Genomic DNA, 19,051 nt, shown 5'->3' on the forward strand with positions numbered 1-19,051 from the left:
TATTATGAAGGATACCGTTGAAGAAACTCTTTTTTCTATAGCGATATTTTCTATCTAGTCATATTCGAAGATGCCACACGCGGTATCAATGCAAACACATGAGCCTTGCCATAGGTGTTCCCTTTCTGTCGATAGGACCCAGCGCTATAAATTAAATAAAAATCCACAATTTCCTACAACTCAAAGCCGGTTTGCTAAACATTTGTATTTCAATTACTTTCCGCAATGATGTGTTTCGAATACGTTCTTGTATCTGTTCTGGCAGTGTGTTTGCCATCATCGTCAACAATGTGTAGGGCGGTAACTAAATATGTACTCGCCGGGAGAGCTCCGATTTTATCGTCGTTATTGATGGACTGATTGACGGCAAAACCCGCATAAGTGACCCGGTCACCCAAAAAATGGCACGCTACTCTGGTAAAAACTCGTTCTTCTACGCATCCGAAACCTTTTCCAAGTTGGCTAACCATCGAGCCTAGTATAATGCTGTTAGTTAGATGGGAGACCTTGCGATACTAAAATATTCAGCTTAACCTCCAATCAATATACAAGTCGGCAACATCATCAACTAGGTGTTTCTCCAAACTCGTGACACTATCGTAATCTCCAGCTCACGGGCCAAATACCGAAGAATAGGAATGTGCTGGAGAAGAAGATCGTCAATCCGAGCTGATTTCAATTGCAATGGAGTTTTCTCGTTTACTTGAGTCAAGGAAAAACTGTTATCCTCAAGCACTGGTACCTTTCCGGTTTTGCTAATACCCTTCTTCTGCAACCCGATTTTGGTATCCTTCCAACTTTCATTGAACGGATATCTAGTGTCGTGGAAGCCTATTTCGGCATCTTTCAAAAAGAGATTAGTTTGGAAATCCTTTTGTAAGTTTTTAAAAGAAATCCCAAGGCCAGGTACGCTTACCGGATTACTTCGCCACGACCACGACCTAGAGATACAATGTCTAGGTAATGAAAATAAGCTTTCCTTCAGAAGCAGACATCTTTCTATATCAAAGTTTTACCGCAATTGATTTCGTACGAACTCTAATACTTGGAATGAGCGAGATATCTTGATCCATATCAGGCCGTCTAAAAGCAATCTATATAATAACCTCTGCTGGGAATCCTACCATCCTACAATTGTATTAGGAGATAATTTGTCCTCTGTACGCAATCACATGCGTTGTAGATGTTATGGGCCTCTATTGTGTGGTTGTGGGTCAGATTGCAGTTTCCATATTGGGTAAATGGAAACAGAACGATAGGATTCCCTCCGCCGACGCTTCCGCCCCTACACCCTGGTCTTAAAATACCACGGTATTAGTTTTAACACAGCACTAAAAATTAGTGCGAGGCTATTCCTATAAAAGGGAAGACGAATTCCATATCCGGTAAGGAAATTATATGGCTTTCCTAAACCCAGTATAGCGCTGTGTTTCGCGTCTTTTAAATTTAACGTTATAATCAGCTAATGTCCCCCACTGTATCTAGGGAATATTACTTGATTATCTGCACTCAATATGAAGCTTGTGTAAGGCACTTGCGTTGTTGCGGGGTAGCTGTTAAACGGCTAATAGCTATGGTCTGAAATATGAGGTTTTAATAGAGTAAGTTGCTGCCATCTAAAGTACCATGTGAACAAAAATCTGGAAGGAGTGCGAGCCAATGATGGCTGATACCGACCGTTTTGGCTCTGAGGCTGGCTGAATGTAGCAGTCAGTCTCACCACCAGAGGCTACTAGCATGACTGCAGAACTTATGCCATTGGCGTCTATCACAAGCAGACTTACGAGTCGATCAGCTACATCGCAACCCCCGCGCCACTCACGCCCCTCCTCCAACCGGACGATGCGTCACAGAGCTCGGTTAGGTTTGCTTCCTGCAAAATCGAGAACGTAGATGGTTACCAAATTGTCCAGTTTCCTGATACGCCCGAGCCTGGTTTTCCGTGGCGCCATTCTCCACGCAATTCAGTAACACCCAACAACAACAAAGGAAGAAGCAGAGCGCCTCTCGGCATTAAAAGCCTTTCGGGGTAAGATGCACCACGTTACTTACATATCCCAATTTTTGGTGGAAAATCAGGGAGTTTTTATGCATTGGCCATTTCGCCACCTATTAACAAATATTGGTTACATCTTTAGACGGGCGTAAGTAGATACATTCTAGGTGTAGAGGCTTGTAGAACCCGTCAACTAACAGACACTAGGAGGGAGGGTCTATCCCAACGCAGTAGACACGCAGCTGAAATATTCAGCACTCGTATTATTCCGTTCTAATCCAAAATGAGCCCGACGCATCATTTCTGCAGGACGCTTATGCGTGAATCTGCAGTTCTGATTTGAGGGGTCTAAGGTCGCCAACTGTGGCTTTAATCGACTCTTCTCACACACGGACGCTGTATATACTACGCTCTTGAGAATATAAATAGGAGCCTCTCCTCTTCCTTTCCCCCAAATTGTACACATATATCTATCAAGTCTGACTTGTTTAAAGAATAAACCTAGTAGCTTCTCGCTCTCCCTCCCACAAAATTGTGTATCATGTCGTGGCAAGGCGACAAACAAGTTCCAAACACTGGCATATCAGCAGGTCCATCTGCTGTAGCCTACCACAACAAGCTCTACGTCTTCCACCAGGGCACACTGAACAAAGGTGATTTGTGGTATAACGTCTTCGACGGGTCAAAATGGGAGGGCGATGCCCATGTCAGTAACACTGGCATATCGATATCCCCATCCGCTGTGGTCTTCCAGAACAAGATCTACGTCTTCCACCAGGGCACAGAAAATTCTGGCTCGCTCTGGTACAACGTCTTTGACGGATCGAAGTGGCTCGGCGATAAAAACGTTCCCAACACAGGCATCTCGGCATCTCCATCCGCTGTGGTCTATAATAATAAGATCTACGTCTTCCACCAGGGCACGGAAAATTCTGGCTCGCTCTGGTACAACGTCTTTGACGGCTCTAAGTGGCACGGCGACAAGCACGTCGCCAACACGGGCATGTCATCATCTCCATCGGCCGTGGTCTACAATAATAGGATTTTCTGCCTCCATCAGGGGACGAATGATGCTGGCCAAATGTGGTACAATGTGTTTGACGGTTCGGACTGGTCTGGCGACAGCCACGTGCCTAATACAGGCATGTCGATTGCGCCATCGGCAGTGGCTCACAATGGCCAGGTTTATTCTTTCCACCAGGGCAGCAGTTACTGCGGTCAGCTTTGGTATAATTCATTTGATGGCTCGCGTTGGCATGGTGATGCCCAGGTTCCTAACACGGGCATATCATCGCACCCCTCTGCGGTGGTTTATAAAGGAAGGGTCTATTGCTTTCACCATGGGACAAATAATAACAGCCAGCTTTGGTACAATGTGCTTTGATAGAGGAGAAGACCCAGACGGAATACCGATGCAGCTGATTTTTTCTCTTCTCTTTTAGCTCTAGTCATTGCAATATATTCTCTTTGGAACAGACTATATATATTATCGTTCTTCACGGTCACTAACGGATATCGTACAGTTGGGCCGCCAACTCTGATGGCAAACATCGGCGCAGCTCCGTCTCCCTTCAAATTTTACGCATGAGCCATAGTGTCGGTGGCCCCATCGTACCTCGTCCGGAGACATTGGCCGTATCGAAAAGTGTATCCATTGGATCGGTTTTAGGAAGCTTTGTATCTCCCATATCTTCTACAAGCCGCTCGTACAACCCGTCAAGTTCCGGGGGACTAGATCTGATGCTTGTCTTGATTAGACTTCGGCTTTAACTATCATTTTCCAGCTATAGTGCTTTCCACATCACCAGGAGGGGCTCCATAAAGACCCCGTTAGTATGTTGCGTAATAATGGCTGGAATGGCAGACACAGGCGCATTGTTTATTATTATTATTATTATTCAGTTTTAACGACCTCACCCAGCTATGAAGGTCTCGATTCAGTGGGCCCTAGGAGGGCTTATAGGGGCCTAAACCCCTAATTCACGCCCATTGCCCGCCCCGAACTGGTGTCTAACGTTACAATGTGCAAACGAATTCCTCGCCCCAAGCCGCTTATGTGCGCAGGGCGATTCGGGAGCCTTGTAGGGGCTGGCAGGGCCTCAGCAACGTCCCTGGAGGCTAAACGTGCGGGCATCGCCTGCTAACGAACGACTGCCCGAAGCTGTCACCCTTTCCCCCTAAGCCTCTCTGCAGCCTCCTCTTCCTCTATAGGCCCGTCAACTTTGGCCTCAGATAAGCCCATATAGAAGGTCTCCAGCTCCGCCGCCATTGCTAGCATCCAGATAATGAGTCCGGCACCTTCTCTGCCCCCAAATTATGTGATTGGAAATAAATGATACAATATAAAACACAGCTACTGAATTAATATAAACAGCGTTCTGTTGGGCTACAAATTTGTCGACGGAATCACCATACAATTCCGCTGAAGTCTCTGGAGGGCTCGAGTCATAACTTTTGATATTAAAAATATATAATATAATATAGAATAATATTGAGGTGTTGTATATAGTGGATCACTGTGCTGGCCATTGTCGGAAGTGTGGAAAAGACAGCTTGAATATCAAAAGTCTTCAGAAAAGGGAACAATTGGCAAATCAATTTAATCCTAATTCAATTGTGAGATGGCCTGATATTTTCATGGGAACGGGGTAACTTATCATGAATTGTTTTCATGGGAAACTTGGGTGGAGTGAGGACCATCCGAGATTTGTGATTTTAAGAATGTTCTTGGAAGTTATTCGGTGCTAACAGGGAGAATTGTCGTGTTTTCTGGGGTTAGAGTACTGGCCTATCAATATGACGCCGTTAGGATGATCTAATACTTTGGCCATGCAAGTGTTACACGGTGGAAAGACTATATGACCGTATATGACGGTACATGTAAGTCTAGTAGTTTTCGAGTAGAAGCCTAGGGTCGATTGCAATACCTATATAGTGGCTGCAGAGGTGGTGGTGGAATTCGCACCATGCAAATGCTAGGCTATTACTGGTGACCTGGCAGACTCTGACAACAAATAGACGTACGTGCGCTTTATAGCTATTCCTATCTAACTATCTTGTTGTTCCACTACATAAAGACGAACATGGTGTTTTCATGGGGCTTATATTATTCAGATTAGCTTGCATCTTGTCATGTCGTGTCTCCCTAACCGACAAGGCAAATAAGGAGTCACCTGTGCTCTAAGCCGCGTTCTTTTGAATACGTATCACATGAATTGGAGGAGGAAAATTAAGCACCACCAAGTCAAAGGTAGGATGAGAAGGGCCTAAGATAAAGACCATACTACTATAGGTAATAATTCACCCTTAACCAAACACCGCGCCATCGAAATGCTGAGGGTATAAACCATGACACTATAAACGCAACCACATTATATATAAATATTCCTGCCAGCTGATAAAACCGCGATCACTTCACCTCAACAACCGTATTCTTCGGTGGGATAGTATTCGTATTCTTCTCTGTATTCCCGGATTTGCGTTTCCCGAACGAAAGAAGCGATAAACGACGCATAAGGCCGGATTTTTTCTCAAACGAGGTACAGGTATCCGACACTGTTGGGGTAGAAGTTAGGTGATTCAACTTTTCGATATGCTGTGGTGATGCATCATCTTCAAAAGCGGAGCATTTCCGGCACGTGGGATTATTGGAAGTAAGGAGATTGTTCTCTATTATGGTGCTTGTGCTATGTAGATCGGAATGGTTTTTTTTCTCGGCGTTGTTTTCGTTATGGCGCGCTTCCAAGTCACTTTCTAGCCCGCGTAACATCTCGTTTATGACGGGCAAAGAAGTAGTGTTACTTCCATGATTTGTCGCGGTGGTGGTGTCGCTGCGTTTCAATGTCGGTTGCGTTTCTTCGTTGGTTATTGTAGGTCGGTTTGATGCCGAGCGATTGATATTGTCGATATCGGGATTATTCTTCTTCGTTCTGGGAGGATCGCTACTCGTTTGTGTCTTCGCAGTTGGCTGTGACTGTGACTGTGATCGTTGCTTAAACTGTGGCATTGGCTCCGGCGCAAGCTCTCCCTTCTCAATTCTCTGACACAACAACCTGCACGCCTGGCGTAGCTGTCTTTCATCGGTGTGCAAAAGCTGCCGTCGCTCGATCAAAGGCGACTCGGGGACCCAGCAGAGATTATTGTCGACAAATTCGTATTTTCGGCTTTTGTCCTCGACGAACACGACGGATTTCTGGTGTCATTAGCGGCTGTCCTCGCCTTCATTTTTTTTTAAATTAATAATAGCCAAAACAATCATAATCACTTACATGTAAATGCACCTGGCGCTGGAATTTCTCGCGCATCCTTGACGAAAAGCCCGTCGTGGGTTTGACCTGGAAAGTACCCATGGCGAGATGCAGACTTCGAACGAAACGAGAACGAACCCCCTTCCCAAAATACAATAATAGAACCGTAATATTATCAAGAATCGACTTGCGACTTGTTCCTGGACAATAGGCTCTCTCTTCCCCCTGAGGGTGTTTGCAGGATTGAGTTTTGTCTCATCTGGGGAAGGAACTGGCTCCGCATAAATAAAAGGCGGCGTATGGGGCCCCAAGGGTTTGCCACGGTCAGACCTCGGCGATGGCGACGCCGACGGCCCACGGACGGCTCGTTATGTTATTATTATTATTCTTATTATTACCACATACGTATTTAATATTGCATGCAGCGCGGTATGAGCCACGCTGCAGCTAGCCATGTAATGAAATATTAATATTACAATTGGGCAGGGAGGAAATAGTAATTAAAGTACTGACCGACCCGCATGGGGCCAGGAAGGATTGTGGTGGATTCGCATCATCAAAGATTTGCATGGATTTGTCCTTATTCCGTACAGGTCCTTCGTGAGCAGCCCTCCGCTTCTTGGCTGCACGGTCACTTGCAAGGGGGTCTAGAAGCCAAGAAATGAGGCAAAGTGTAACGTGCTGCAGTCCCGTGGGAATGGCACGTTCCCCTCAGGCAAAAAGTAGAAGAAGACACATCAGAAAGGCCCACAAAAGTCGGCATTGTGCATGCTGATTGGCCTGTCCTCACCGCCTGTTGCGCTTGCCTGCATCGGGACGCGGCTCACGTGGCTGGGCTGGCCCTGATTTCATTATTCGGTACGGAGTAATTATAAAGGAATACAGCTGAAAATAAGGCCTTGACAACTGATCATACACATGGGTAGGCCGAATACCTAGAAACTAGAATAAAACCCGATCCAATGCATAACACAATTTCAGATGTAACAAGCGCAATTGAAATAAGAGGAGCTGCTTCATACCATAGGTGCAACCACCATCCTGCCCTACCCTCCATTCAACGGGCAATCGTAGATAAATAAAAAATCGAACGGCGCCGATGCATGCAAGTATGTGTCGGGAAAAAAAAGTAGAAAACATAAAATAGAAAATGAAAATAGGCCCTTGAATAGTACGTCCAGTGCTTCAGACACATTGGAGCTGGAATGAAAAACAATCTACTAAGACGTCAGAAAAACGTTGGTGATGTTTATGTGCCGCGTCGCATTCGTTTACTCTCACTTCCAACTCGCATACCACGTCCAGGGCCATCTCCATGCCCGGAATTATCGTCCCCGGGTCGACCACGCTTGCGTGGAAAGGTGTTGTTACCACTCGGTGCACCGCCCTCTCGATTGAAGTCACGATCACGATCCCTTCCACCACCGCGCTCCCGATTGCGGTCTCTGTCGCGATTCTCACCACGACCACTGCCGCTCCATCGACGATCTTCACCAGGAGGGCCAGGAGGACCGGGCGGCCCAGGAAGAGGTACATTATTGCTGCCCTGGGAAGACGGAGGCCGCATTCGACCATGGTGTTCATTGTTTCCAGGCACTGGAGGTTCAGCCGGTCCATCGCCTCTATCTCTACGATCCCGTTTCCTATTATCGTCACGGCCGCTAGTTCCACGACGAGGACCTTGATCTTTTAATGGTTGGGATGGTTTATCTTCTCCTCCAATATCGGGGCGGCGGCTGCGTTCATGGTCACGTTCCCGGTCTCTGTCACGTCCCCGATCGCGGCGATCGTCTTTTCGACCTCCTCTCCCTGGTTCCTCTTCCGCCCGACGGTCTCGATCGGGGGCGTTGTGATTTGCATGACGCCCAGAGCGCTTAGGTTCCAAATCTGCATCATCTGTGGCCTCATTTCGGCGACCTCGGCCAGAAGCGCGGGTATCCTCCTCATTGCCACCAGGGAAGAGTTCCGCTCTCAGTGGTCCAGTGTCTTCTTCGAACCCTCCACCAGGAGGACTAACAGGTCGGCTGCCATGAGGATTTGTGGTGCTAGCTTGCCTTCCTCGACCACGAATCGACGTTCCCTGATTGCCTCGCTCTTGCGAACCACCAGTTTGCTGGAGCATGTTATTGAGGCCTGCAAAGCGCTTATCGCTACGACTCCTATCAGCACCTGGCCCGGATGGCGGTGCTCGGGTGATAGGGGAACTGCCAGGAGTTCCATGGGAACTGCGAGGACCAGCAGGTACCACCATAGGTCCCTGTGATCGATGGGCTGCAGAACTAGGCTCGGACGGAACCTGAAGGTTCTTTAGTCTATCGGGGTGGACGCCACTTGTATCACCTGTTTCGGAAGTCGATGAAGTAAGTGAGTCTGGAAGGCGGCCACTCGACCGGCCGGCGGGACCTGTTGGTGGTGGCCGTTCAGGTGTTGCAACTGGCGTTCCTTGGGTAGATGGAGGTGCATTTCTTCCCCGTGTTTGCACGCCTCTTGCCCGTGGCCCTGATGGAATCTCTGTCGGTATTTCGGGTGGGCGATTAACTCTAGAATCTTGATTCAATCTTCCATGAGACATATCAGGAGCTGGTCGCGAATCTCTAGTTTCTGGCAAATCGGGCCGTCCAGACCTTTCGCCGCGTGGCCCCGTGGGGTAGTCGCCATGGCGATGACTTCGACGGTCGTCTGGTCTTGTAGGTGATGTTGGTCGAGGCCTACGATCCTCACGGTCTAACCTTCCATGATCACGGCGTTGCGTTTCACCCTCTATCAATGCAACACGGTCAGGATGTTCATGGATGAGATCAGCTCTGTCCGGATGTGGTTGGGCTGCAGAACGAGAGGGGAGGCCTGCATCCCCCCGAGAAAAGGAGTCTGGGGGTCGTAAGCGACCAGAACGATCGACTTCAGGTTCACGAGGGGGACCACGACTGTCACGAGGGGTTCGGAATTGCTCATCAAACGGAGGGGCCCGTGATAAATCACCTCCGTCACGGTCCGATCGTCCACGGCCTCGGATTTCATGATCATAAGGCCGGTCTCTTTCAGCGTCACTATATCGCGTAGACCGAGAGAAGTCGGGATGTCGACCCCCATCTCTGGCATCTCTACTGCGTTCATCAATTAGATCCGGTTGTCTGGACGAGCGTCCATCATTTCTATAGCGAGGAGGATCAGGCTTGTTTGGTAGATTAGGTGGCGGTAACCGAGAAGGCCGGTCTAAGTCTGGACGTTTCGGTATACTTGTCGAACGATTCATATCTGGTGGTCTTGAGCCCTGTCGAGATTGTGCTGGCGAAAGTGTTCTGGCTCGACCATCAGACTGCTGTTGCTCTGCGTCAGATGCTTGTCCTTTATCCTCGCGGGCAGAAGCTGTATTCTGGTCGACTGTGGTGGAAAGAGCTTCCGCCACTAACTCGGGGGTTTCGCTCAGCTGCTTTTCAGCTTGCTCAGTGGCAGAGTCTCCCTTCAATTCTGCAGCTGCGGCATCGCTCATTTTGGCATCTTCAATCTCCCCATCCTCTACTTCCAATTTGCCCGTCGCTGGGCCACTCGATACGTCATTGGCCCTGAATATTTAAAAACCGTAAGTCTGACAGTCAGATCCGTAATGAAAGAGCACCTACCCTGCTGACCCTGGAAGCTTGAATTCTGTGGCAGTTGCATTCAATGGTTTTGGGGTACCGGAGTCAGGCCGTGCTGATCGAGATTTGGCTTTTTCTCCAGTCACATTTTCATTCTGTAGCTACCCATTAGTCCCCGTAGTTGAAGTGAGACTGACTTAACTCACAATCATGAAAGCTTGAGGAAGAAGCCATTGCTTCTCTCTTCTGCTGAGATCCCCCTTCAATGACGCTGCTGCAATCTTTACGTCTTCTCTATCATCGTTGCTCAAGGTGTTGACACATTGCAACATATCACGGCCCATCCAATTCACAGCCGGGAAATTCTGGGAGACAGACTTTAAAACACTGATACCGTTTCGAATATGCATGTATTCTCCTCCATTGAAGCACGTCTTCAATGCTCCGGCAAGAAGACGGTGCCATTTGTATAAAAGTCGACGGAACATTTCAAAGTCAACAAAAGAGGTCGACTTGCCCTCGGAATCGACATTCATGGCGAAACCTGGGAGCGTCTTGTTGTGTCCCCATGCTTCCTTCTCGTAGACTGCCTTGTCTGCATGCCAACGTGTCAAGTCGCGTAGAATTTCGTTGAGAAAGCGTCCGAAATTATCGGCTTCTTTTGAAGTACATTGAAAAATGATCGCCGTCAGCCGATGCTCCCGCAATAGCTGGTCTAGCAGGCCCACTGTCCGGAAGTTGGGAGTGCCTGAAGTATGAAGAAATTTCATCATCTTGAAGCAGTAGAAGGAATCGATAGATGAGAGCAAAAGACGAGGGAGAAAGCATTGCTCTAACAGAGCAAGGTTGAGAGTTTCGTATTTACCTCGCATACCTGAAAACCAGTGATCCTTCTCTTTCTGCAATCTGTTTCGAGTTTGTTCGTAAGATACAAGATGATTTTTGTTCTCTTCAAGTAGACGATCTTGAAGCTCCTGTATTTGTTTCTTTTCCCTTTCCTTTCTCTGTGTCCCGGCCACGCTGATGTCAGTTCTGTCATTGGAAATAACAAAAACTCGACGTTTCTGTCTTTCAATTTCATCCTCGTATGCCTTCCCCGGAATGTGGACGTCATATATCGAAAGTTGCCAGAATGTCAGGTAAAAAGGCAACCCAACAACTTGCCAGGTGTTTGACGGCAAAATCTCCTGGATCTCACCCATGAGCTTTTGTAGGATAGGGTGCCAGGGTGTTGTTTCATGATTCACAACACCATTCGTGGTTGGAGCAATATCAGTGTTCGTTGAATCTGCCATAGCGGGCGACTTCTCCACCTCCATTTCACCCTCGTTTGACGGTTCGTCAATCTTTTCGCTGTTGTGCTCCCCTGTCATTTCCACGTCGCCACCACTAGACTCGGAACTGTCCTGGTTTTTACCGACAGTTTGACCATGAACTGAGTTGCTCTCCTTGGTAAGATGATCTGCATCCGCAATCTGTTTACTCAAACTAGGTCGAGAAATCCAAAAAGCAATATCCGGCTGTAGGCCGAATTCACCAACAAGACTTGGCAGGCTAGGAACGAAGGAATCGAATTCGGCAACTGTAAGATTGCTACGAAGCAAGTCCAGGTATTGTGTGAGAATCCGATGAATTTCATCAAAAATATTGCCCAGCAATTTTAGCTCCGGAATATCTGACTCCCTGTAAACGCATAGTAGACGCTCTTGAGCAATAGCAATAAGTAGTTGACCTGCCATTTTGGACTCTGTAAGGGCCTTCATGAGCCTTTTGGAAGTTGTTTTGGATTCATGTCGTTTATCAAGCAGTTGCAACATCGTTTGCGATTGCAAGAGAGCGCCACCCGCCATAGCCTGGATTTGTGCCTCGTTAAAGTTTGTATCAGTGACAATGCCGGCCATGGAGCTGATCATGCGTTCTAGAATGATAAGGTCGGTTGAGTTTTGATGCCGTAGTTGTTCGAAGACATATTGAAGAATTGGCAAAGGATTCAAGACAGAGTAGCGTTTAAAAGCTTTGCCGGTGAAAGTTGATAGCGCGTTCAACCACCGACTGGTTAGAAGGCCTCCCTGTTGAACACGACTTCTTCCTTTCTGGCCCAGGGAATTGATGAGGGCCCAGATAAGAATATCGTATCCCAAGTCCGTGAAGTAACGAGCACACTCAACGACGACCTCGATTAGGTTATCATAGGACTCGATCTGCGTGATCTCAACGTTGATGACAATTCCAGGGTTTGCATATGCAATTTCGGCCAATGCGCGTGCCATGGCTTTGATATTCGTCTTGCTCAAACGCTTTAAGGTATCTCGTGTTTGTGCTGTAGCCAGCTCGAAAGCCGTTTTGATATCAGGTTGTCTAGATGTCTGCCCAAAGTGCCATTCGGCATACATATTGTAACGCGTGATCCTGGGGAAGTGCCGAATCACACCGAATACCTCGTTAGCGACGCCTGGGTTCTTTCTGGACAAGCTCAAGGCTGGAAGAAGCAAGCGCTTGCAGAGATCTCTCCAGCGAATCTTATTGTTTTCTGATGTATCCGATTTGAGGGAATCTTGAGCTATTCGTGCAATTTTGCTCATTAACAGAGGATCTTGCCCTATCTTGAAGCCAGAAACATTTAACAACGAGGAAGAGAGCGCAAAGAAGTCGTCGATAGTTTGACAAACGGGTATAGTGTCGGCCCAGTGGTCCCAGTAGAACCGGTAGTTGGTCCCATCTTCACGATCTTCTTTATCAGGATGGGCCCAGCGAAGAAGCTTGCGCGGAGGAACATCAACTAAGCGGACTTGCCCTTTAGGTACGCCGGATTGATCAGGACTAGGCACTTTTCGGGCTTCCCGAAGCTGATCAGCTCCTTGCAAAGGTCGCAGCGGGGTATAAATCTTGCTTAGACAATGATGAACGATGCGGTGAATGTATTCTGGTAGCTCCGGTATGTCCATGAGCCAAGGAAACCGGCTGAGCATGTAAAGGGCCTCAGGAACAGCACCAATGGTCAGCAAGCTCTTCAATAAGTCGACTTTCTGCTCCCTAATATCTGGTGGTGGTTCTTGATCAAGAGTTTCTTTTGTCGTAGATTCAGAATCCTTTCCGGGGGTGCCAGAACGAGTCTCTGCCTCACGTGTACGTGAAACAGGGGGAGGAAGGGTATCATCGGGAAGAGCTCCAGCAAGCATGAGAGCATTGATGCCTCCTCCTGGTCGCGCTTTCATTTCCAATTCCAATTTCTCCTTCTTCAATTTCTCCTCTAGCTCAGGCATAGATTCGTCTTCGCGCCAAAGGTGGGGGTAGAGATCGCGCAATGAAATGAATCCAATTTTGATCAGTAAAGCAGCAACCCAGATGAGGTTCTCCGGCAAGTGGCCAGCCTCCCTAGCAGCTGTTGAATAGAATCGAAGCTTAAAACCTAGGAGCTGAGCTGCAACACGATTACCTTTTGGTGGTAATGTGCCGGTTTGTTCAATCCACTTTCGAGTTTCGGCTTCAAACTCGGCCAGACTGCTGGCATCTGTCAGTGCAAGCTGCCGCTCCTCCTCAGATAACGGCCGACGACCAATTTCGTAAAAGGCACGAATTCCGATTTCTCGCACACGGTTCCAAAAGGCTTGGTCTCGGTCGTCGCGTATCCGTGCAAGATCTTCTTTCTTTTCCTCGTCGAAGCCAGTCCATCCTGGAATAGCCCAACTAGGGAGCCCAGTGTAAGGATCAGACTCTTCTTCACGACGCAAGCGATCACCCTTGGGCCACCAGGAACTAGCGCGCAAAAACCTAACAAAAAAGTGATATTTCTTCACAAGTACTGCTGCAAAAACGTCCAAGGTAACATCAAGCACACGTCCGACATCCAAGTCAAAGGCTCCAATCATTGCCTTAACACGTTCAAACGTTTCTTCGACATTCTCACTGGACGGAGATTCGGTGTTGCTTGTTGTGAAAAGTTCTGTAACCAACTTTGAGTACCCTTCTGATTCTTCTCGAAGAAGATTATAGTTGGATTGTCGATAAAGGATATTCGTTTGTTTTCGAATTCCTATACGGGCGAAGGTTTCTCGTACAAGTCCTAACCCTTGGACCAAACTCGTATCCAACTCTAGACGCAATAGTGATAGTGGAATCTCGGTAGCGAACACAAATTGTTTCAAAGCGTCATTCGAGGTATCGTTGTCATCGACAAGTATAGACAGAGTATTTAGGAAGAGTGATGAGGTGTCCTCCCTACCAGATTGTTCGTCTCTCCCTCCTTCCAGTATTTGTCGTACTGTTCCACCTGCCTCGGACGGAACCAATCTTTTGAATAAAACGGATCGAATCAACTCTTGAAATACGTATGATAGATCGAGGGTGTCGTTTGTGTCTCGTGCAGCTATGCCTCGGTTAATTACTGTTTTTTTCCCACTCTTTTGCCAACTATTTAGAATTTCTTTCGTGACGATTTCGTAGGCGAAAGAGTCCAGCTTGTCATTTATATTCGATTCGACTGTATTTCCGCCACCCGTCTGCCGCTGTTCGGGGGCCACGTTGGTCGGTTTTCCTGAAGTCAAAGTCATGGAGGTATCCTGAGCAGGTTTTTGTTGATCTTGAGCTACAGGCTGCGAGCGGCCTGAAAATCCTCCTCTACCGCCTCTATTATTCTTTCCCCCCCTCCCACTGATTTCTCCAGAGCCGCGGCGTGGACTAGGGGAGAGAGATTGGTTGTGTTGCGCAAGATTCAAATTTCCCGGTCGATGAGGAGAAGGTCGCTGACCGTCGTGCCCAGAATCGCCCGACCAAGATCTGTCGCCTCTTTTCCGTTTACCTCCACCGCCAGGAGGCATTGTGATGGCGGCCAATGACCAATAGTTGAACGGATGTTAATCTTCGCAGCTTAGGCACCGCGACTTAGGAGACGATCTTGAGTGAAGGGGCGCACAACGGTTAGCAAAGTCAGGATAAAGCGATCGCATGTTTCAGGAGATGAAAGACATACCAAGGAGACGATTTCATGACGAATGCGAAAAGGGCGCAGGACAAAGGAAGAAATGGGTGTTCCAGGGCTACTAATAGTGACTGGACAGCAAGCTCGACCGGTTTGGCTGATCAAACGGAGCCGCCAAGACAAACCCAACTCTGCGCGTCTGGCGCCACGCTTGCCTGACGAGCCGCCGACCGCGCTATTCAACATCTACGTATTCTGATTGGCTAGGTTAAGACATCAGTGGTGTCTTTACAAAAATAAAATAAAATAGAGAAACAATAGCCACGGCATCAATATTTGTTTAGACATTTTAATTTATTTTTTGTTAGTGTAGGGACAATACTTCGCACACCCAGTTAGAGAAAATAATGTCAATTGTAATAATGATGTCTTTAGTACTAGTATAAATGATCTAACCAAGTAATAGACTGAAACCGGTCATCTCTAGGTTCTCGTTGAGGATAATGAATTTAATGAACTTCGGATGATTAGCAGTTGGATGCTTCTTTTTGCACGGTGGGTGGACGGAGCAGGGCAAACGAGACAGTTGGATGCTCGTTTTTTACCCTCATCGGTTGACGATGACACCACCTAATATCGAGAGCAAAGCCTCGACGGAATGTATTTGTCCCTCATATAATCAATGAGAGGCGTTCCCTACCATATTTGGGGGAGCGCTGAAGCTTCCGGTACAACTGCCATAGTCGAAGAACGCCACTCAGATGGCCGGAATATGCTGCCACATGCAAGAGTGCATCAGCTACCATGCAGTGATATCATCGACCTCTGCCTCACCAAAAGTGCTGCTCTTGGTTAATTTTCCTACACTATCAGGTCCAGCATGTCCCTCGATATCCGGCTTCGACATGATATCGGGAAGAACCTCCCGGAAAAATTCTAGAATATAACGATTGACTTGTTCAAATTGAAGAAGAAATGCATCGTGACCTTCAGGGCTATCAATTTTTTTGAGACGAGAATCCGAAATTCCAGCGGCAATTTCCTTCTGTTCTTCGAAGGTAAACAGACCATCGCTCTCAATTCCCATGACCAAAGCAGGTTGTTCGATTTGCGCCAAAGCATCTTGAACCGGTGCAGTTGAATCAGGTTTTGCGCGATGACGAGACACATCATGTGTGTCAAGCTTGCGGGTGATTGCAATGTAGCAATTGCTATCAAATCTTTTAACGAACTTCTCGCCTTGATACCGTAGATACGACTGGGCTGAGAAATATGTCGTTGGGCGAGGGGCTTTAGGGACTGGGGCCTGTGCAGTAAAAGTCGTGGTTCCGCTGAATTGAGGGTCGGTAAATTCGATTTCGGATTGTTGTCTAGGTGAATTTGACGCGCTAGAAGGACGCGAAGAGCGTGTACTCTTATGTCCATCGTTATGTACCACCCAATGCTCATTTGGAGGTGTCGGGAGCTTTTCAGTACCGTTGATATTCTGCCTTCTCGACGGGTCCGGCACATTCCTGCCAAATCGCGATTCAAATGAATTGCGACTGCGATATGTCAAGAGGGCTGACATACGCGCGGCTCCTAAGCCAGTCGCAGGGGGGTCTTCAAATGAATAGTAACCATCTTCGTATTTGGGGTCGCTGTAAATCGACTGTCGCTGGGCTTCACCCCAACTAATGCACCATGCAGAGTGACGAGCCGATGTTGCAATTGGGACAATGGCACGAACGTAGTCTTTTCCAAAGTAGGCATATTCAAGTGTCAACATCCCTCCCATGGATCCTCCGACAACAGCTGCGATCTGCCTGACCCCCAAATCATCTAGTACTAGTTTGTGGATTCTAGGAGGCAAAGGATTAGCTCTTAATCCTGACCATTGAATAAAAAAACCGGGGCCAAATCACCTCACGTCATCTCTTATGGTTGACAAGGGGAATTCCGGCCCATATTGTCCTTTAGCAGGATCGCCGTCTTTGTTCGTAACAGCACTGGCACTACCATAAGGACTTCCCAGGCTGTTTAAACAAACGACAAAGAATCGTGTAATATCAAATGCTTGGCCTGAACCTCCAAGAAGAGGTCCCCACCAATCCGCTACGTCAGCGCTGCCGCTCAATGCATGGCAGATGACCAGCGCATTGTCCCCGTTAGGAGACAATTTTCCTCGTCTGGTATATGCAATGGGAACATTATACAACGTGACTCCTGATTCGAGTGTGAATGATGGTATAATTGCGATTTCTTGGTCCGATATGAGCTGAGAGAACGGATTTTCAGGTTGAGATGCGACCCTCTCTACGGGATTTAGTAGCTGTTCACTCGATAGAGCAAGCGGGGAAATTACTGACGGTACTTTGGAGCGCTGTGGGCGCTTTGTGTCTCCTCAGTCATTTCGAATGAGGAATTTGAAATTGTGGTGTGTGTATGACAATGGCTAAATCATGATGGAATAAAAGTGAAATGACTCAGATACGTGAAATAATTCTTATCCAGTGGGGCAACTTCGATGAGTAACATCGCGCTGGCCAATCAACACTCGGAAACCAACTGCTCAAATGGATTCCGGCAAAGGAGGGGTTTTGTTCCAATATGCACGTGATCACCCATATGTGTCGGACTTTTTACGCGTTAGAACAAATTGAGTTTAGTGGAAAATTTGATTGAATTGAGATACAACCCTGAGTTGCAAAGAACTCATCTATCTAGACGTATTTATGTGCGATTTTACACTAATATTTGTCATCAGGGTAAAGGTATTGAAAATTGAGAATTGTTGAATTTTTGGGTGATGTTTTAGCCCTCTTGAGCGTAGTTTTGAGCATTTCGATCCTTTCCCAATTTGCTTAGTGCCAAATATTCTGACAATATGCAGGTAGATCCCACCCTCATCTTTCATTCATGCTTGTAGTTAATACCGCTCATATCATGAATTATTCATAATATTGAAGAATCGTATACTTTCACAACACTCGGACTTGAATTCTACCTACTGGGAGGCTCCTAAACTAAGGTGTTTCAGAGACTTTATACACTATTTTCTCTGCACTGTAACTGCCCGCTCTCATAATCTCCAACCCCTCAATGACGCCTGCCAGGCCATTAGGTCTTAAACTAATAGGGTGAGTCTTGATTCTTCCAGCTGCAAGCAGCGTCCGCGCAATATCCCACCACTCAGATTGGAATTCCGCATGCTTTCCATTCTGGGTTAATTCTCTGCTATACATAACAAAGTCTTCACCAGTACCCCGATAAGCCAGGGTAGCGGTGTATGCGACATCCTCGCGTGGGAATTTAGGCCCCAGAATCGTGCCATAATGGGCACCTGAGTTGGTGGTAAGTGCTGCGGCACAGATCTGGGCAGCATCGGCCGTTCCCACACAGTCCCAAGCATACCGCAGCGCATTCTTGGTGTATTCATTGAGCTTCTTCCCGCAGTCGGGGTCTTTGTAGTCGAAGGCTTCAACAGCGCCGAGTTTCTTGACAAGATCAAAATTTTTAGTAGAACACGTAGTTATTACAGAATATCCGGAACTAATGGATTCAGCATCTTTGAAAATTGCAGGGTATTGCAAATATCAACTAGAGGGACGTACGCTTTGGCAAATTGGATCCCCAATGTTCCTGTTGCCGTGCTCCCACCGTAGACAAGCAAAACTTCGGGTTCCTTGATTGGTTTGGAGGGCAAGGCAAGTCCCAGTCCGTAGTCTTTCTCGTACAATCCCTGGCCCACTGTCGTAACACCACAGCCTAGTGTTGCAGCTTGCTCAAATGTCAGGCTATCTGGGATCTTGATAGACAAGTTCGCTTTGGCAACAATATATTCCGCAAAAGCACCATCTTCCAGGTTACTCGCATTGCAACCATGTACAAAGCCAGCTACCTTGTCGCCCTTTTGGAATGGTTTGGACACATTTGGGCCAATATCTTCAACGACGCCGGCGTAATCAACCCCGATAACAGAGCCTTCTTTAGCGCCGCCAGAGTGAATACCTTTCCAGTCAGTAGGGTTGAGAGCGACAGTTTCTGTTTTCACCAGGATGTAACCATCTCGGAGTTTGGGGAGAGGCCGGTCTGAAACCAAGGTTGCCTGCTTAGGGTTTTTGTAGACCACAGCCTTCATTGCGGACAATACGTTTTGTTTAGGACAAGAGTTGGAAGAAAAGGATCGTTGTAGGAGATGAGAAGAATAGTAACAAGACTGACGCCAAATGGGTAATCTCATTTGCTAACCAGAGAGCTTCTAAGTATGTATGACGTTTGCTTTGAAATCAGTCCTCATATCGCATTAGTAAGGTTGTTGGTGACCATCATG

The 19,051-nt window shown here is 47.3% G+C and overlaps 5 protein-coding genes across 5 annotated transcripts; 1 reads left to right on the forward strand and 4 right to left on the reverse strand.

Moving 5' to 3' along the window:
• Window positions 1–2,467: 2,467 nt before the first annotated feature.
• BGW36DRAFT_446146 (uncharacterized protein) lies at window positions 2,468–3,380 on the forward strand (the record flags this gene model as incomplete). Its single annotated transcript, XM_046221700.1, has 1 exon — window positions 2,468–3,380. Exon 1 carries the CDS (start codon window positions 2,538–2,540, stop codon window positions 3,378–3,380), a length of 843 nt encoding a protein of 280 aa, XP_046075856.1. The 5' UTR covers window positions 2,468–2,537.
• Window positions 3,381–4,934: 1,554 nt separating this feature from the next.
• BGW36DRAFT_405257 (uncharacterized protein) lies at window positions 4,935–6,504 on the reverse strand. Its single transcript, XM_046218961.1, has 2 exons — window positions 6,265–6,504; window positions 4,935–6,188 (listed from the first exon to the last, which is right to left on the reverse strand). Exons 1-2 carry the CDS (start codon window positions 6,343–6,345, stop codon window positions 5,406–5,408), a joined length of 864 nt encoding a protein of 287 aa, XP_046075857.1. The 5' UTR covers window positions 6,346–6,504; the 3' UTR covers window positions 4,935–5,405.
• Window positions 6,505–7,492: 988 nt separating this feature from the next.
• Window positions 7,493–14,638, reverse strand: BGW36DRAFT_424757 (putative THO complex component; the record flags this gene model as incomplete). Its single annotated transcript, XM_046220013.1, has 3 exons — window positions 7,493–9,806; window positions 9,864–9,976; window positions 10,028–14,638. 3 exons carry the CDS (start codon window positions 14,636–14,638, stop codon window positions 7,493–7,495), a joined length of 7,038 nt encoding a protein of 2,345 aa, XP_046075858.1.
• Window positions 14,639–15,134: 496 nt separating this feature from the next.
• BGW36DRAFT_372941 (putative homoserine O-acetyltransferase) lies at window positions 15,135–17,174 on the reverse strand. The gene is made up of 3 exons (XM_046215530.1): window positions 17,088–17,174; window positions 16,644–17,034; window positions 15,135–16,580 (listed from the first exon to the last, which is right to left on the reverse strand). The coding sequence occupies exons 1-3, from the start codon at window positions 17,128–17,130 to the stop codon at window positions 15,539–15,541; spliced, it is 1,476 nt and encodes a 491-aa protein (XP_046075859.1). The 5' UTR covers window positions 17,131–17,174; the 3' UTR covers window positions 15,135–15,538.
• Window positions 17,175–17,744: 570 nt separating this feature from the next.
• Window positions 17,745–18,859, reverse strand: BGW36DRAFT_424759 (putative alcohol dehydrogenase; the record flags this gene model as incomplete). Its single annotated transcript, XM_046220014.1, has 2 exons — window positions 17,745–18,270; window positions 18,333–18,859. 2 exons carry the CDS (start codon window positions 18,857–18,859, stop codon window positions 17,745–17,747), a joined length of 1,053 nt encoding a protein of 350 aa, XP_046075860.1.
• Between the last annotated feature and the right edge of the window lie 192 nt (window positions 18,860–19,051).

This window comes from Talaromyces proteolyticus, assembly GCF_021365285.1.
Source record: "Talaromyces proteolyticus strain PMI_201 chromosome Unknown BGW36scaffold_3, whole genome shotgun sequence".
NCBI classification, from domain to species: domain Eukaryota; kingdom Fungi; phylum Ascomycota; class Eurotiomycetes; order Eurotiales; family Trichocomaceae; genus Talaromyces; species Talaromyces proteolyticus.

Bases quoted from the DNA above. Each gene is read 5' to 3' on its own strand.
- BGW36DRAFT_405257 (XM_046218961.1), bottom strand. From the start codon at position 6,345: ATGGGTACTTTCCAGGTCAAACCCACGACGGGCTTTTCGTCAAGGATG. The intron at 6,189-6,264 runs GTAAGTGATTAT...TAATGACACCAG, and splicing joins AGCGCCAGGTGCATTTACAT to AAATCCGTCGTGTTCGTCGA.
- BGW36DRAFT_372941 (XM_046215530.1), bottom strand. From the start codon at position 17,130: ATGACTGAGGAGACACAAAGCGCCCACAGCGCTCCAAAGTACC. The intron at 17,035-17,087 runs GTCAGTAATTTC...TAAATCCCGTAG, and splicing joins CCACAGCGCTCCAAAGTACC to AGAGGGTCGCATCTCAACCT. The intron at 16,581-16,643 runs GTGATTTGGCCC...TTTGCCTCCTAG, and splicing joins ACCATAAGAGATGACGTGAG to AATCCACAAACTAGTACTAG.